Raw genomic sequence first — 19,776 nt, forward strand, 5'->3', positions numbered from 1 at the left:
AGCAATGAAGCACATTTCCTATGCATTTAGAGAATTCAAGCCTGTAGACTATTTCAAGGATGTCCAGAAACAGAAGTTGAACTGGCAACCTGCCTTCCTATTGTTTATAGTAATACAAATACAGAAACTACATTTCAGTTTGAATCCTTACGAGTCAAGTAAGAAGGAAGGCATTTATTCCTCATTTCACATACAGTATCACAGTATCAGATCCAGTGTTCACCAAAATGGTTGAATTGCATCTACATTCTGAGAGAAAACTAGTTATACTCTCTACAGTTAGCAGAACAACACAGTGCGCAAATAGGCTTGTGTTTTGACTGAGAAATTGTTCAGTAGCCATTATTTAAGTCAGCATCTTCAGTTCAGTATTGGTGAGGTGAGCTGGCTGGTCGAGCAGCGACGACCCAAGGTCAAGGGACGGGGGCTTAGGCCTTGTGACGCTATCAAGCCACTGAGACTCTGCAGGCAAAAACACAGGAGACTGTAAGCCACTGCTGGACATTACTGAAAGAATCTGAAGCGTGGGGGTTTGAGGTCTCACCTGGGCAGCCTCTGAGGTCTTTCTCTCCACGTTGAGCACATTCAGGGAGTTCGCCCTCTTCATCCTGGAGTCAAAAGACATACCTGAAGTAAGCAGTACACTGAATGCCTGAATTGTGCTAAAAGTATTCAAAGAATGCTTTACCCAGCATTCCGAGGGGTCATGTCCTGGGCCCCAGCCCCCTTCAGCTTCCTCACCAACTTCTCACTGCTGCGTCGGATTGACTCACGGAGCTTTGTGAAGGAGCCTCTCCGCTTCAGGCCGCTAAGGCTGTCCTACAAGACCACATACATAGAAAGCACACTAACTGATTATCTCTACTCTGAGGGCCTGATTTACTAACATTGCGACCGCTGCTTAATCTGCGGTCGCACATTAACGGACAGTGTTTTTGCGCTTTTTCCGTGGTATTTATCAAACCAGATCTGCGCTGGGCAATCTGTGTTTACTCCGCCCTATATAGGGCCTGATTTACTAACATTGCGACCGCTACTTAAACTGCGGTCGCACATTAACGCACGGTGTTTTTGCGCATTTTCCGGGGTATTTATTTAGGAAGAGAAAATGAAGGTTCAGCGAAGTGGAGATAGATATATTGGTTCACGTTCGCTCAATCACTGAACCTGATTCAATGTGTGCGCTGCTATATTGTTGTTCTGCCCGCCATCACCTACAGCGAGATGTTTAAAAGAACACGATTATAAAGAATATGCTATTAGTGGCATTAATGCATAAACTGTCTATTATAACAATACAGCCTAGATGTGTACATGGCGAGATTAATCATTTCTACAAGGGACATGGGTTCACTACAATATATATGGACGTGGGTGCAATCAATGGTTCCAATTACGTTCAGAAAGTTTGCGATTTCAAAAAAAGTCCTGTTTGATGTCTCTAATTTCAGCTATAGCAGTGGGGAAATGTATTGACCAGTGCGCCGTAGCAATGAGTCGAGTACCTGGGTGAATATTTGGCTGAGTGAAGGCTGAGATATACCAACTGCTGATGCTATAACTGTTTGAAATGATCCGATGCCAATATTTGCAATGAGTTTAACATGAATGTGATCGTTCGATGTCGTCTCTGATCTGGTTCAGTAATTGAAGTATTGCATGGCTGGTTAACCTGTACCGTCTAATGATTTGTGGATCGCTTAACTGAAAAAGTGTTGTACGAGTTGAAAAAAATATTTCTGTGCGCTGTCTCTGTCTATATCTTCGCCTTGCTCTTATAACTGCTGCCATATCAACGTGTTCAGACTCAATGGAAATGTGCTTCCTGGTTAAGACGTGCTTTTATTAGGCAGAGAATTATCCCGCAAATTATAGACGTGCGCTGGTCAGGCAGTTTTAGTAAATACCACGCAATACATCATTAGGCGCACTTATCTTCTCTCCTCCCATATATTTTGCGCTAGACGCCTAGACGCTATTTTACGCCTGAAATGGGGGCAATCCTGTTAGTAAATCAGGCCCTGAGTGAATGCAAAAATATATTGACATGTAATCAGCACCAGCAGTCAGTCTTCAGTGGACTAGCTTACTTGCACTTTAGAACTGTGCTGCTTTTCTTCTACCCCTGGTTGGGTTTCATTTGAATGAGTTCAATTGATTTGCTGATACACCATCTAGAAACCATAACTCAACATTTGGAATGCAACTTAAAGGCAGAGTTCAGGATTCTGGCAAAAGGATGTTGATCACATTTAGTTGATCACACTAATCACATTTCACCCCTCCCTTGCATGCTCCTGAAGCAACGTGTGGATTCGTTGAAGCCCATTTACAGAGCCAGGACTGAGCACTGCAGGTATTTTTATGTTTTATTGTGCACACAGAACTAGAGGCATTTCTAATACAAAGCAAACTTGAGGCAGCCTTCCCTGCATATTGTACAACAGGGGGTAATAGTGTCAAACCATTATTTTGTAGGTTGAAGCATTCATGTCCATGTAGCTTGCATAGGGTAAGAAACAGCACAGTCCTCTGATGCTGTGATACAATCCCATACAATCTTTAGTTATTCTAGTTGCTTCTGCTCCCAGCACCTTTGAGATATCAACACCAGTCTAACTCCATGTAGTGCTCTTGTAAAAATGGTCATTCTTGTACTTTTTCATCACTAGTTTCTCCCATTGAAATGCATCTCATTGGTTCTAAAACCAATACTGGAACAGGTATTCAGGCCAAAAAGTTCAAATCATCAGACCACAGAATCTTGCCACTCTACCATAAAGGTCTGATTGGTGGAGTGTTGCCTGGATGGTTGATCTTCCGAAAGGTTCTAGGAAGATTCTTGGTGGTTCCAAACTTCTTCCATTTATGAATGATGGTGGTCACTGTGCTCTTTGGCACCTTTAAAGCGGCAGAGACTTTTCCATACCCTTCTCCAGATCTATGCCTTGACACTTGCACTATCAGCTGTGGGACCTCATATAGGCAGGTGTTGGCTATCCCCGATCATGTCGAATCAATTGAATGTATCACAGGTGGACTCCAATTAAGTTCTAAACATCTCAAGCAGTATCAGTGGAAACAAAATGCACCTCAGCTCAATTTTGGGTGTCATATCAAAGGGTGTGTGCACACTTGTGTACATTATACATTTTGATTTTTTTAATAAACTAGCACAAATGTCTAAAAACCTGTTTACACTTTGTAATTATGGGCTATTTTGTGTAGAAATTTGAGACAAAAGTTTTTGCACAGTACTTGATGTAATGCTTTGACAGAATCATCAGTCATTTAATACATACAAGTAAATACCTTGTATTACTTTACTCAGTCTAATAAGAGAAAGTGAATGGTATATTGATGATATTTAGGGTACCTGATTTGAGCTTCCTTCCTCTGAGTAGACCCAGACTGACCGCCCATCTCCTAACAGTGGTGTGTCCCAGCATGCCAACATAAAATACAGTTAAAAACCAAGTACATCTAGTTGAAACCATTGACAAACAATTACATCTAGTTGAAACCATTGAAAAACAGCCCTTTTTCAGAGCAGCTGCGGTTTACACTGAGACCCAAGCACTGTTTAAATCCATGTTTCATTTCAAACTACACAAAATTCTGATCAAAGCTAGGCCCATACGTCATATGTTTCTTGACAAATACAAGTCAAATCAGTTACTTCTGAGTCATTTATTGCCCCTGCATATTGGCATTTACTTTGTTATAGGTGCTTCACTTGTCATTCCTAGTGTAATAGTAGGATACATCAATTCTATCTCAGGTTAAGCCTATGTCTAAGCCTAAATGCCCTATGTATTGTGAAGCGTAAATGCCCTATCTATTGTGCCATTTATTATGCTCATGACATAATGGCATGGCTGACAATGACATAGCTTCACTGACCACATATTAAAATCTGGCACAGTCAAGCATAGCCTGGTCATGTAAAGAGATGAAATGGCAGCTGTTTCATCAAGTGGTTAAACTGGCCTACCTTCCACTGATCCGCAGTCATTTTCATGGGCCAGGGTTAGGATCTCTTTGTAGAGGGCTTCAGCTTGCCTATACTTCCCTTGCTTCAGATAACATGAAGCCTGCCAGTTAACACACACACACAAACTTTTAGATACTGATCCATGCTCTTGATGAAAGAGAATGGCAATCAACTTTCCACAAAAAAATAGTATGGGTTTCACAGACAGACAGACTTTGGCACCATCTCAATGTTAGCGATTTCCACTATTGGTGTCTAGATGTATGACCATACGTACTTTAAGTTTACTGTGTAAATGTGTGACCGTACATTACTTAAGTTTACTGTCTGGCAACAGGTGTGTCACCAAACGCTTCCGGGTAGCGTGCAAGTTGCTACTGAAGGTTTTGGTTGGATGACACTGAGCGAGTGTGTGCAGTGAGAAGACTGTTGGAGGTAAATGGAACTTGCGGAGTGAAATGCTTGGTGTAAACTTCGTATGGATGCGTCACCGATGCGAAGTGACTAATGGCTTTTACATCCTCGTTTTTTGGCTGATGATCTTAATGTCTATTGTAACATGTATTTTAACTGTTTGTGCCCATGTAGGTTGGTTGTGAGCCGCCCGAGAGACAATTGTCCATGTTTGTTATTTGTCATTTGACACTGCATGTCATTGAGTAGTAAATTTGCACCTCACAATTTGCTTTAATACCTGTTTGGTGTGCCTGTGCCTATGTGTGTTGTGTGCAGAGTTTGTGTGTGAGTAGGCATAAGAATCCAGAGCATGGGTGGCGTGTCGGTCTCACTCCCCTTTTTCCAGACAGGTAACCCCCTGCAACAGCTGCTTCCTATGCCCCCTACCATCCTGGTGGCAGCCATTATCAACTCTCCCGCCATCTTTCAACTCTAGCCGTTGTATTAATAAATTCTCATTCTTATTTTTGAATACCTCGTCTCTGTCCTTACTGGAGCATACCTGAGTGAGAACCCACTTGTCTCTAACAAAATGGTACAAATTATACCTAAAACTATATTTTGTTGTGAAAGTCACCAGGTTGCGTAGTCGCAATTCAGAGCCAAGACCTTATTAGACCACTAGGTTACACCTGGTTCACAGCTAAACTCAGAAAGTCAAGGTTGGAGAAGGAAGAGGCATTCAGGAGTAGGGACAGAGACCGGTTTATTGAGACAAAATACATGTTTAGCAAGGAGGAGAAACTCCAAAACAAGTTCTCAGCCAACGACTCTGCTTCTGTCTGGAAAGTGCTTAGGCAGATAACAAACTTCAAGCCCAGAGCCCCCTACTCCACTAAAGACTCACGCCTGGCCAACGACTTGAACGAGTTTTACTGTCGTTTGAAAGACAGTGGGACAGTCCTGATACCATCCCCTGTAACACAACCCATCAGCTCAAGCCAGATCAGCGTCACCGTCCCAATCACAGCTGCCCGCCTCAGAGCACCCCCCCCTTCTCCCCCACTACAGTGAAGACTCTATCCATTATGGAGAGGGACGTCTTCAGAATCTTTAGGCGACAGAACCCCCGCAAAGCAACCGGGCCAGACTCTGTCTCTCCATCCATCCTAAAGCACTGTGCTGAACAGCTGTCACCGGTGTTTACAGACATTTTTAACTCCTCACTGCAGTCATGCCACGTACCAGCCTGTTTCAAAACCTCGACCATCATCCCCGTCCCCAAAAAAACAAAGATCACAGGACTTAATGACTACAGACCTGTAGCTCTAACCTCTGTTGTGATGAAGTCATTTCAGCGGCTTGTGTTGCGGCATCTCAAAGCCATCACTGACCCTCTCCTGGATCCCCTGCAGTTTGCCTACAGAGCTAACAGGTCTGTAGACGACGCAGTAAATATAGCCATTCACTCCATCCTCCAGCACCTGGACACCTCAGGAACCTATGCCAGGATCCGGTGTGTGGACTTTAGCTCTGCCTTTAATACTATCATCCCAGCTCTGCTACAGGACAAGCTTCTCCGGCTGAGTGGGCCTGATTCCATCTGCAGGTGGATTACAGACTTCCTCTCTGACCGGAGGCAGCACGTGCGGTTGGGAAAACATGTCTCTGACCCACGGACCATCAGCATCGGTTCCCCTCAAGGCTGCGTTCTTTCCCTCTACTCTTCTCCCTGTACACCAACAGCTGTACCTCCAGTCACCAGTCCGTCAAGCTCCTCAAGTTCGCGGACGACACCACCCTCATTGGGCTCATCTCTGTTGGGGATGAGTCTGCCTACAGGTGGGAGATGGTGACCTGGTGTGGACAGAACAATCTGCAGCTCAATGTGCTGAAAACAGTGGAGATGATTGTAGATTTCAGGAAGAACCCAGCCTCACCCACCACCATCAACCTGAGTGACGCCCAAGTTGACAATGTTGAGTCCATCTGCTTCCTGTGCACCATCATCTCCCAGGACCTCAAGTGGGAGCTAAACATCATCTCTCTCACCAAAAAGTCAACAGCTGAAGAAATTCAACCTGCCAAAGGCAATGATGTTGAACTTTTACACCTCCATCCATTCCATCCTCACCTCCTCCATCACCATCTGGTACGCTGCTGCCACTGCCAAGGACAAAGGCAGACTGCAGCGTGTCATTCGTTCAGCGGAGAAGGTGATTGGCTGCAATTTGCCATCTCTCCAGGACCTGCATGGATCCAGGACCCTGAGGCGTGCATGGAAGATTATGGCCGATCCCTCCCACCCTGGTCACAAACTCTTTGTGACCCACCCCTCTGGCAGAAGGCTGCGGTCCATCAGGACCAAAACCTCGCGCCACCAGAGCAGCTTCTTCCCGTCTGCGGCTGGCCTCATCAACAAGGCCCGGGACCCCAGCCCCCCAACACGGACTCTAATCCTGAACTCTTAATTGAACACTCCTGCATTTTCCATTTAACATATTCTGTAAATGTTTAAATATATTTCATATTTAGTTTTTCCTATGTTTAATAACTTAATATGTGTATTATTTATTGTTTATTGTGTATGTTTATTGTTTGCACCAACGTCCCACAAAAAATTCCTACTTGGCAGTAAAAACCTTTCTGATACTGATTCTGATTCTGATATACCTCAGGGCAACACTGAGCATTTCAAAGTTATATAACAATGTTGCACACAGTGAATCGCATTCTAAAAACAGATAAATCTTAAACTATGTTACTGTCATAGATTAAGGGTTTTGTTATGTACAGTAATTTAGTTTAAACTTATTTTAACATACCTACATAACAAACATCAACTGTGCTTTGGAGATAGACAGTGTACCTTTTTGTGTAACGTTGGCAAGCAGGTATAGGGCCTCATTTATAAAACGTTGCGTAGAAACCATCCTACATTCTACATTCATCCTACAAGACATTTCCTGAAATGAGCGTCACTGAGATCCACAGAAAACAGACGTACACACAAAAAACACGTGTACGCCAATCCTTCGGTTATAAATCACAAATGGTCATGAAATTGTGCGCAACTGAATATCCGCCCTCAAAACACCCCTATTTAATCTAATCAGCATATTATCAATGCACAAACAGAGCGCATCCTCAATGCACAAACTCTCTGTGACAGTGGCAAGAAAGAAAGAAACATGTAAACAGAAGAATTAAAGTGAGGTTGACATCAACGTTCTGCTGATGGAAAAGCAGATGCGGGCCAAAACATCGTTAGAAAGCCTGTCTGGTGGCGTAATGGCAAAAGCAAAGTATTTGACATGTAGTAGACACATCTCCGAAGCACGAGCAGCACCAGAAGCCGCATCTGCGGCAGCAGCACCAAGGCTTTGGTGTGCTCCACTACCGACCTGTGCTGTATTGAAGTGGGCTTCCTCGCTCGACTGGTCTCCAATTTCTCATCGGAACGTTCCTGTACAGGGCCGGCCCTAGCACATTTGGCGCTCTAGGCGAGCTTCACTCCTGGTGCTCCCATCCCCCCCCCCCCCCCCCCATTGCAACTTTCAAACGCTATTTTGCCTTGTAAGACTACAATTTTTTCACATAAACACAACAGCGATCGCAGCAAATAGACTGTGTTACCGTCACACACCTGTATAAACTCAGTCCCAACACAGAACAACGACATGCAATAAGAACAGTAAGGAACAGGTACATCGTTAATGCATCATCACATATAGAAAAGTATATGCACCCGCCGCACGGCATTATGGCGCGACTATGCCGGCATGTTACAGTTTGTATTATCATTATTTGTTAAATGTAGCTTTGTGGCGAAATGTATTTCCTTGCTTCAATGTCGTTAAAAGAATACGTTACTTTGCGCATAGGCCTATGTGATATTGTTGGAGGAAGTTTGATTTGTAATTAGTTTCAGTAGACGAGGACCTGTCGAGCGGCTGTTCCCATAAATCCATGTACATGTTCGTCATTCACAATAATGTTTGATAACCCCCTGAAGAAGTTGTATTAATGTTTTCCCACGTGTTGTCTATCTGCTCATTATGCACTGTTTCTCCAAAATCAGTTTGATCTCTGAAATACTGTGTTCATTAGTGTTTTCATGATAACATATTGTAGCAACCCTTAATGTGTATTGTACATCATAAGTCCACTACCCTGCACCTTGCGGGGTTTTAATATCAGTAATTTTACGGCGGTAAAGAAGTATATCGATAAGTTCTGACATCCCGCCCATATAGTCATACATGCCGGTGGGGTTAATCCTTTTCAGAGGAAACACACACATTTGCACCGAATGCCTTCCTAAGCTAGCATGATTTAACAACACCACTGAAGAACATAGCCCTCCGTTTTCGAGTTTTGGCTCATTTTACCTCAATGATAGATTTTTTTTTTTTTATGTCAAAATTTTGGAGATATAGAAGGAGCGCCAACTTATGCGTCCGGGAAAAAAAAAATATAAAGTTTTTTTTTTTTTCTGGCGCATTATTTGGCGCTCCCTCTCTAGATGGCGCTCTAGGCGGCTGCCTAACCCGCCTGTAGGAAAGGCCGCCCCTGTTCCTGTAGCCAGGAATCCAAGAACGGACAATACCTGAACGTGTATGGCCTGGTTGCCTCTGGTGCGCCTCTCTAGACGAGAGGCCATTTGGGCACAACGCTCTCGGCAAGCGGTAGGCTACCTGCTTATCAGACATACATCATCCTGTGTCAAAAAGTCTGCGCGATCACAAAAAAACCCTCTCTCTCCTTATTGCGCAGTTGGCAATATCCTCTAACAACAGCAATGCAGCCATATCTCCTACTGAAAACTAAGCCACTATTAGTCTTTTTGTAGGTTATAAGTTTGAGCAAAATGTTTTACACTTGTGAAATTAAAACGGAATACCTATAAGATGAGAATCTCATTCATCTGTAAATTATTCTAATAGTTTATTTGATTTTATTGAGCGAAACATTAATTTGGCCTTTTACCATTAGCCCAAATGGTGACGGTGACATGATGATGAAACTGCGTGTCGGCTGTCGGCTCTCGGTGAGTCCTGAATTCCTGCAGTACTCCAGTATTGCCGCAAGGAAATGTACTTACACGAACTGAAACCAGACGTAGAGATACGTCCTTTTCTACGCCTAAGATGGTTTTTATAAATCTGTACTTAGACGTGGATTTGATCGCACGCACAGTCTAAGATCAGTTCTGTGCATAAGTACGTTTTATAAATGAGGCCCATAGTGCTGTGCAGTTAGTTAACCTCACTCCCCGACACGTGCTAGCGACAGATCTTGGCACTAATAGTTTTTAGCCTCTTTGCTAGCAGTGCATGCCTCCCATGCCCGAGGTTGCGAATTGAAGTCTGGTGTGGGACTAGAGAGACATATTAGTCTCTGTTCATCCATACATTTGTGTTCTTGTATGCACATAACATAATTATGTCTTAATTGCATGTGCACTGCCCTTCCCTGATCCGTGTGGTTACAGTTAGCGGACTCTACTACTGTTGAGAAATAATACTCCACATTTTCTTGCAGAAATGCATCTTTAGTTGTTTTTTAAATATGTTCTGTAAGCAAATATCTTAACTATAGCTCAATATTTTTATGAGAAGGCTCGACATTTTTCATTCTGCGCAGAAAGACACATTTTGAAATTAAATTCACTGCACCATCCAGCAAACTCAAATTGATGAACTCAACACTATACTACACATCTAAAGCTTATGTCTCTATGACAAAGTGTGCCATCACTACTCAAGCTCAAAATGAATTCCCACTGCTATTTTCTGACCAGGTTGTTCTTCGTCTTGGCCACATTTGTGTCATCAGGCCCGAGGCAGCTTTTGTAAATGTGCAAGGCTCGCTCATAGTAGTGCTCAACCTCCTGGTACTTTCCTTGATTCTGACACAGCAGTGCCAGATTGTTGAGCTGCTTGGCCACGTCTGGGTGCTCTGTTCCTAGGACCTGGCCAAACAGAATAAAGATATAAATGACCAACAGTGCATGAACAACTTTAGATTTGGAGCCAAGTGTGCATTCTCATGTGGGTATGAAAGCTGTCATTTAAAAGATGATAACCAAAATAGGAACAAGGTCTTTCAGCTGAATTGAAGAATGGAACATGAGAGCAATATGAATAATCTATATTTAAAGAATAACATCTATGATGAATGAACTACACGTTTCTCTCCAAATTACGTCCTTCTCCACACCTTTTCTCTGATCTCCAGTGCTCTTTTGCACAATGGCTCTGCTTCCTTGTATTTCCCTCTCTTTCCGTAGAGTACAGCCAGGTTATTCAGTGTAGCGGCCACCTCCACATGCCAACATACACACAAACACACAAATCCGATTTGGTAAATATTATTGCAGTGTAACACAACAGATAGTGATGTGATGAAAAACAGCATGTCATTCTGCAATGCTTTCCACAATCTGCTAGCAAGAATTATGCTTGCTAGAAGTCACAAAGGCCTGTAGACTCCACTCACCGCTGGGTGATCCATACCAAGGGTCTTCTCACGAATAGCAAGAGCATCGTTCAGAAGAGTGGCTGCTTCTTTGTACTTATTCTGATCTCTGTGAACACAGACACAAACACGTGAAGTCCACACTAAGAACTACATGACAACATTAAGAAAAAAGAAAAACATTATATAGCTGCAAGCCAAGCAGCACAGCAGGGCCTCTCGGAATGGTCAAATGGGCTATTTCTTTTCACAGTTTGCAGTAAAGCATTACTGAGATATAGCCTCACTTCCTGTGCGGATGAATGCATTTGCAGAACAGGAAATGGCAGTTTGAAGAAATGGAATCCCATCAAATAAGATGGAATACATGTGCGCCTGTAAACGGATATATGGAGAGAACTGGAGTAGGTTTTTTTTTTTTACCAAACTTTTCAATTCCAAGGACAATGAAATATAAAAATAAAATGGAGCTTCAACATGATGAACGCCTACTATCTGAGGAAGTGCCCAGGACGCTGTGCTCATCTAGAGAATAGTCTGGATTGCCGTGCTTGCACAGGCGGCAGTGCCAGACGCCTCTCTCTAGATGAGCACAGCGTCCTGGGTGTAACATTTGCCCTTACAAAAGCATTTAGGTAGGTGGGAGCAGAACCAGCAAGAACTCTGTAGGCAAGCATAAGTGACTTGATATTCACAACTGACCTGTAGACTAGTGCCAGTATATTGAGCATGGTGGCCACATCTGGGTGGCTGTGACCAGACGATTTCTCCAAGTCTTCCAGTGCCTGTTTGCACAGGGGCACAGCCACCTCATAGCGGCCCTGAGTGGCGTACTGGATCACAAGGTTGTGGAGGGTGCGCAAACGGGCTGGGATTTCATAGCAGCCATGCTGAGCAGCTGCCACTGCACTCATATGCTGCTGAGAGCCTGAGGACAGGACTGGGGAGCCGGGAAGAGGAATGAGCTGCACAAAAGTGTGAATGTGTGCACATATAACCGAACACTGAAATATCCTGAAACACTGCTGAGATACAATTCAGGCACTGACTGTTAAAGACTAATAATATACTTAAAGATCTAGGGCAAAGCTGTTTTTTATATTTTATTCAGCATTTTTAATGACAGTACATGCACTGTACTGGTATCCGGTGGCTTACTCTTCTTCCTGTTCTTCCTAGGCTTCTTAGTTCAGTGCATGCAATGAAAGAAAAGCTAATTGATAGTTTTCAGCTGACGTCAGAATGACCAGCTGGCGGGCAAAAAAGACGTTCCACAGCTGTTTAACACTGGAGTTAATACAGGAACCACCCACCTTTCAAGCTCTTTTAATATAAGTTAGTTAAATGCCAGACAGTTGTTGCTCGGTTGGCTGTTTAAATCTGAGAGGAGACAAGCCCGGATTTAGTTTTTATCACATTTATAACCCGCCCACGCTCCTGCCAGCTGATAAAAAAAAAAAAAAAACGCCGTGGCTGCCAGCTGATTGTACGTAGACGTCTTCTGGGTCAACTTTTCTCGGACACACAGTAAAGTAGCCTTACTTTTGGAGCTGGAAATAAAAGCAGTCACCCTGTTCTGGTCGCCTAATTTATCAGAATCACTACCTAAAATGGGAATAGATTAAGTAATAAAGACAAGAAACAAAGCATCCACCCGATTCAAATTGGATTACCCAGCTGCTGCTCCACCTAAGTACCTTAGCAAGCAAGTAGGCTAGGATAGTGTGTTTTGTCATTCAACTAGTACTACTATGTCAGTAGAAAATATATGGGAAGATCAATTAAGTTGTCATTCGCCAGACCAGGTTTTCGTACTTGTCTAAACCAGGGAATTGTGTCAAATAATAAAGAACATCGTTGGGTAGGCTAACGGCTGCTAGCTTACAGCAGGTATCTCGCTAGCTGGTACCTAGCTATTAAAAGGCACTCATCTTTGCTCTGATTATGAAGATGGTTTTTAGTTTTCACCTTCTAGACGACATCGTTGTGAACCCAACCACTTCTTAAAATTAAATAACTATCTGTGCTTTTGTAGGCTTTCAGTATTTGAGATGTGCATGGGGACGGATTTTCTATTAGATAGTTGTAAATATCTCCACACTGGAGCTCAGACGGGGACTTTGGGGAGGTTAACGAAATAAAAATGTCGGGACACCAGCAGTAAATGTATCACAAGTTCCTAATTTGTTTTCCCTTCTGAATATTTCTGGCTGGCTATAGTGGTATGGTCTGTGGTTGATGGCAATCGTATTTGAGTAGGCACTGCTCGAAGTTTTCCACTGTTTCTCGCTGTTTCGCTGTTCTTTTTGCCCGCCAGCTAACAATTGACCTGTCGCTTAGCGCCGCCCTTAGAACGCAGATGAACCAATGACATTCCAGCCTGAACTGGACTCGGACATCAGCTTCGATAACTCCATTGAAAACAACAGGGAGGAGACATGTTACAATAATTTAATGATCGATTGATGTTGCTTATGAAAAAAAACAAAACATGGTCAAACGATGTGCTTGGGGTACATGTAACACCAACAGTAGGTATCCCGATAGGCTGCAGAATGGGGTATATTTCATCCCTTTCCCCAAGCCACAACGGGACAAAAACAAGTGTGTAATTGTGGTAATGTAGTTTCAACATAAATGGCCAAACGATGTGCATGGGGTAGATACAACACTGATACGAGTTATCGTGAGAAGATAGGCAATGGGGTATATTGTATCTAATTTCCTAAACGAAAACAAGACCGGTCCTCCAAATATCTCCGGTGAATTAAGCTGTGTGACAGACCACACAGTGAACGCTATGTTCATTAGCTTTCTGCCATACTCTTGTTAGAATTTCCCTTTGCTAAAGCAATCAACTAAGCCTACATGATAAAAGGCATAGGCCTACTCATTATTCACAGTAGCCTACCTGCTTACTTTCACCACTGATGTTATGCTAGGCTTAGGCAATTATCTCTGGTTCAAATTAGCTAACGTTAATGATTCAATAGCTGCGCTAGCGCTACTTTTGTCAGTTATGGGACAGTTTATTAAAAATCGGCCATTCTATTAAACAAACGATAGGTTTAATAATGGATTAGCATGACAACGTGAACGAAACACACGCATGCCGGTAATCAGTGGTTAAATTGGGCCGGGGCTGTCCGGGGCGGAGCCCCGGCACATAAGCTGCCGGGTCTGGAGTTCTGCAAAGCAGGTCTGCTCAGCAGCTCCAGCCGATTTTGGCAGTCTGCCTAGTCCATTCACGAGCAATGTTGTCCTACTCATTTACAACTTTTCCATTGCTATTGCATTGCCAAATCTATGTTGTTTTAAAACACAAATCTAAATAATGGTAGGGAAAGGCTGGCCTAGACATCTGGAGCAAGTTTGAGAAGTAGGCATATCGCGCACGAAACTTGCGCAGCAGCTCCTCCTTCGCGATCAGACACACAACGTCAATCGGTCATCATCAGACATATCGAAGTAGACAGGTGAATGGCGAGGTAAGAGAAACAAAATTAAAGGGGCACGGTATTTTGAAAGAGGTCGATCATCACCAATAGGCTAATATCATTAAATATGGGCTTGCATTTTCATTAAGCAGGATTATTAACCTTAGACATGCAGGGATAGCCTGCTGTGTCAACTCGCAAGCGCTAGTTAAAAAGAACAATGCTGCTAATTCTAAATGATTTAGCAATTAGTCTATGCGATCTCCGAATCACATTTCTCATTCCTAGCTGGATGAATTTCAAACGTATTTGTATCTATGAATCAGCTCTTAATGTGACCTCATCAACACACTCAAAATCTACAGAGTACATATTAAGCAACATATAAAAAATGCTGGAGTTGTTGGCTGCTTGCTTCACTGCTTGTGGATGGTTGCTCATCATCTGAATCTTCCTCCTGGCTATGCATTGGTCCTTAAACATACACTACTCACAAAAAGTTAGGGATATCGGGCTTTTGGGTGAATAGTGTATTTTAGCATTGACCCTGTGAATATTTTTTTTAAATAAAAAAAATGTGATTAGAGAAAAGTAACCTACTAACAAATACTTTCCATTTCCCACCACTTGTTTGTCATGTCATCCATTCATATGGATGTGAATCAATCAATACTAATACAACTTTAACGGTGATGTGTTTTTTGTTTAATTTGGCAACTTATTTACTGCATAATCCACAAAAGATTTGAAATTTGCCCCTCTGGATCAGAGCCCCCCCACATAGAAAATCCCAATTTAACCCCTGCCGGTAATTAACAAGGTTACATTAACAAGCTAGACAGTTAGGACCATAGCCTATGGTTAGGACACTGTCCTGTCAGGGGCAGGTTCCTGCTAGTTAATAAACGTAGATGTACATCTCGGTGCCTTCCAGATTAGTTAAATCAACTGACTGTGAATTCATTGTATCTTTCCCATGCGGTGCATGAACAATGCTGGTATTGGATGTATTTATCTGCAATCGCGATGACCGTGAGTTGAGGCTTCTCCCTCTTGCATTGAGCTCTGTAAATTCTCTCCTCAAATGTAAGCTTGTTATCCACAATATCGAGTTTTAAATTGTATACATATCCCTCCATTGCATAATTAAGTCCCTTTTGAAGGCTTCTAGGAGAAATCAGGTCCTTTTGTCTCCAAAAGTTGTCTAAAGCCTCTTGGGATATAGTTTTGTCACTGATAGCTGCCATTGTAAACTCTTATCAGCTGTGATAAAGTGTCCGATTTAGCAACTGTCACAATGGGGGGCGGGGCTTAGCGATAGGCCAATTGTAGTGACGTCACTGAAAACTATCAATACAGATGTTCCCATTGGGCCATTGTGACATCATAATAGGGTACTTAAACGGGCCTGCTCCTGTGTTTCACTGACACTTGCGTCAAGGCTCCCCTTCTCTCTATCCCTCTCCACTCAACTGTATAACTAGGAATATTGATAAGAAACACCTACCATACCCATGTTTTTCTCTCCATCTGTCTATCTATCCTTCCTTATAGCTACCTATCTCTCTCAGTCTACTCTCTCTTAAACTCCATCTCTCTGCTTCAATCTATTATATCTTCTATCATTATTTTCCCCTATTCACTCTCACTATACTGTCATTATCTGGGGTTAATTTTGTTTACTCTTATTTCCTTTTTTCTTTCAATAACTCCATCCATCAATTCCCACTCTTTTTTATGTGAGTTTTTTCTCAGACTTTACAGTGCTCTATCCTCCCTCCATCTTATTTCCTTTTTTCTTCCATGCCATGTCTGTCTTCCACTCTATCCATTGATCATTCTCACTTTTTTTCTCTCGACTCCTCTCAACTCGACCATGTAAAGCAAAACATTTATCTCTCTCTCTATCCCCCTTTCTTTCCTTTCTGACACAAAGGAACCACAATTACTTGCAATCGCCTAGCAACCACAATGACAACCCTAGCAACCAGCATAGCAACACCTACTATAATGACATCCCAGCAACCAACATGACTGCCCTAGCAACGCCCTAGAAACCAACATAGCAGCCACTTCAATTACCATAGCAACCACCATGGCAACATCCTAGCAACCACCTAAATTACTCTAGCACCAACCTTACGAAAACTTCTATCATGACAACCTAGCAATAACCACTACCTAACAAACACCTAGCAACCACTTGAAATACCATATCACCAACCATGACTACCCTAGCAACACCCAAGCACCCACCTCAATTACCCTAGCAGCCACCTAGCGACCACTAACAAAAATAACAACCTTTGTCTCTCTCTGCATACCTTGAATTGCAATATATGTCCTAACCTTTTACTTAATATTAGTTTGCATGCTTTGCATGGTGTTTCCATTACTTTGGGTTGGCTCCTCTTCATCAGTAGGAAAGAGATCATCCAGACTCTCCATATTTGCTGATGTCTCTTTTGTTTCCTGTTCGGGAAAACACAAAATGAAGCTGATAAACTAAAGATTGTGTGTCCTTACCTGTCCTCATCTGTCTTGGTTGATCTTACCAGTGGAAGCTGGTCCTGGTCGTACTTGTGGATGCTGCTCATAAACTGCAGGTGGCGGTTCTGCTCTTCCAGCATCACCAGCTCTTGCTCACACCCCTGGAGCCGCCGCTGTACGCCAGACAGCTCATCCCGCAGCCACTGGTTCTCCTGGCACAGCCTCTGCACCTGGGCACGCAGCTTCTGCTTCTCTGCTTCCAGAGAGCCCAGGTGTGTAGACAGTGCCACCATCACCTGTAGTGAGAGAAAGAGATTATTATTTTGCCCCAATCTCCTTTTTCCAAACCAGACTGTCCTCTTTTAGCATACCTGTGCTTCCCCAAGGCCAAGCTCTATCCTCTCCAGCGATTGTTGGATGATGATGCTCTTCTCCTGCTCCAGGGTGCCAGGCTCAGTGGCTGCCTGTCTATGGAGCCCCTCTTTGAGTCTGTCCAGCAGTGAGCTGCTCTCTCCACGCAGAGCCTCTAGCCCGGCCATCACCTGCTGGGTGCTGCACAGTAGCTCCTCCCCTGACAGCATACTGCTCACTCACCTCGGCCTTCTCCTGAGCTGGAACAGGCATCGAACAGATAGCACATGAGAAATCAACAAGAATCCCATTCTAACAGCTACATCTAGCGAGTTCTTCTAGACATTTAAATATGCAATGTGATTTAATGAACCTGTCTGGATCTTTTAACCTGGACCCTATTTATTAATCTTTTCTCTAGGGCCACTTTATGATCGAAATCGGTCAAGTATTGAGATAGAGCACTAAAACCAGCAAAAGGGCTATACAGTACAATGGAATCCTAGAAGCAAGTATCTGCGCCAAAGTACTTATTTTTGCCTCTGTCAGACTCATCATTGTTATTTTTAGAGTTTGATAATATGGAAAGGGTGAAATACTGAGATACACTTACGCCTGTTTACCTCAATAACCATTTTCTGTCTTTTGTTCTGGGCCCTGACATAGCAAACCATTTAGTGCCTGGCGTCGATTACTTCTCCTTTTGTAATTGCTAGAAAACAGCCCCCAACCATGAAAATGACAGACGCAGGTTGTCAAACCCTTATAATAACATTTATGAGCTGGCCATCCAAATGCTTGCCTCATAGGATTCCACTGTATAGCCATTTTGCTGTAGCTGGTTTTAGCGTTGTACCACTGGACTAATTTCGATTGTTAAGTGTCCCTCGTGGTCCCAAATAGATCTAAAAATAAAGTAAAAAAAGTTTTTCTATGAATACTGCAAATGGAGGATCTATATGGAGGGGCTACTGCTACTTAAATGGTGAATACATTGCACCACAGCTCTTAGACATTAAAAAAGTCTTCAACTAAAAGAAAAAACAAAACAGCCTTACCAACCCTTACCAAATGAATCTTCAAATGTATTCACACTGTATTCAAACAAAGGGAGGAGATTTTGAACAGTTAATGTGTCACTGATGGAAACTGCCTGGAATGAATGGTGAACACTGCTTGTTTTAATCTCACAAAATTTGACAGCTCAATATGTTTTTCAAACCTACAGTAGTATAGAGCGGGCTAGAGTCTGATGAAGACTGCATTTCTTTTTTCTTGCTTAAGCCAAAGGGTGCCTATGATGAAAGACAGAGAAGATGTTTTACAAAGACTTTTGTTGATCTTGTAACAGAGAGAAGTTGATATTCCCTAACTGTCACAATAATTGACCGATCGCGAAACTCCTCCCTAGTACGGCCCTTGTCCAATCATACCTTAGCAACCGCTACTAAGAGAAGAAGGTCCGACAACTTTGAGGTCTGAGCAGCATGGTTAAACAGTGTGCCTACGGGACTTGTAGGTATGACATGGGGTACCCTGAGAGATTAGAGGGATACGTCGGTTTTTTTCACTTCCCCGAAGCCCAAAACACAGGCGCAAAAGTGCCAGCTGTGTATTAAACAGTGTGGTCACCCCACACCCAACTAAATATATCGCAAAATACACATATGTCTGCTCCAAAGTAAATCAAACTGCTTGCTGCCAGCTAGCTATCGCTAGGTATGATGGCTAACTATCTAATTGAGAGAAAATCCCCAAACAGTTATGGTTCATACTTGTATTACTTGTATTATTACCACTCAAATAACATAACTAGTCTCTCCAACCAAAGTGTTCATGTTAAAAAAATATAATGTTAATGGAGTATGTGCCCGTCTAAATGTCACTGCACTGTCTGTATGATGGCTCGCAGAGCTGTTGAAGCTATCGACAGCAAACGCCAGCATTGAACAAAACTTTTAACGAACATTTTGTAGTTTGTATTCATGCTTGATACAACATTGAACAGAACTTTTAACGAACACTTTGCATGTATGTTGCTGGCGTTCGCAATCGCCAGCTTTGATAGCTCAGCGTGCACATTTACAAAAGGTTACTGACGGTAACATCAGCATTGCTAGCTAGGATAGTCACCATGACCATACATACCTCCAGAGTCTCTCGCCAGAGACGGAATACATAATAAGAATAATCTTTGGAGGTTATTAGCTAGCTTGAAATATTGTATACAGATCTTACCCAGTGGTGAAATAACATGACTAGTCTACAAGGTTGTGCTGGTTGCATTTCAATGAAGAGGTCGTAGGGTTTCTATTTTTTTTTTTTTTATTGAGACCTGTATGCCTTCAATTATTGTTGTGTCCACTTCGTTGTTGATCTTAGCATTTTGGATATATCCTTCCACTACATATTGCAGTCCCTTTTGGCTTGATCTGGAGGATACCGCGGAGGTATTACTCCAAAAATCATCACTCATACTGACAGTTATAGCGATCGTACCCGTACTTGCCATGCTTTAAGGTTGACAGTTCCGTGAATTGTGTCGGACCTAGCAACAATAACTAGGGGGCGGAGCCCTGGCGATCGGTCAATTGTCTGACAGTAGGTAAACAGGCTGTTTTTCCTTGG

General features: G+C 42.8%; 1 protein-coding gene across 1 annotated transcript; it reads right to left on the bottom strand.

The window, feature by feature from the left end:
* Positions 1-360: 360 nt before the first annotated feature.
* Positions 361-17,378, bottom strand: klc3 (kinesin light chain 3; the record flags this gene model as incomplete). The annotated part of the gene is made up of 12 exons (XM_080844367.1): positions 361-462; positions 545-608; positions 689-819; positions 3,377-3,426; positions 3,995-4,094; positions 10,191-10,364; positions 10,613-10,714; positions 10,892-10,979; positions 11,573-11,810; positions 16,704-16,779; positions 16,863-17,093; positions 17,169-17,378. The coding sequence occupies 12 exons, from the start codon at positions 17,376-17,378 to the stop codon at positions 361-363; spliced, it is 1,566 nt and encodes a 521-aa protein (XP_080700493.1).
* Between the last annotated feature and the right edge of the window lie 2,398 nt (positions 17,379-19,776).

This window comes from Sprattus sprattus, assembly GCF_963457725.1.
Source record: "Sprattus sprattus genome assembly, chromosome: 9".
In the NCBI taxonomy this organism is placed as follows: domain Eukaryota; kingdom Metazoa; phylum Chordata; class Actinopteri; order Clupeiformes; family Clupeidae; genus Sprattus; species Sprattus sprattus.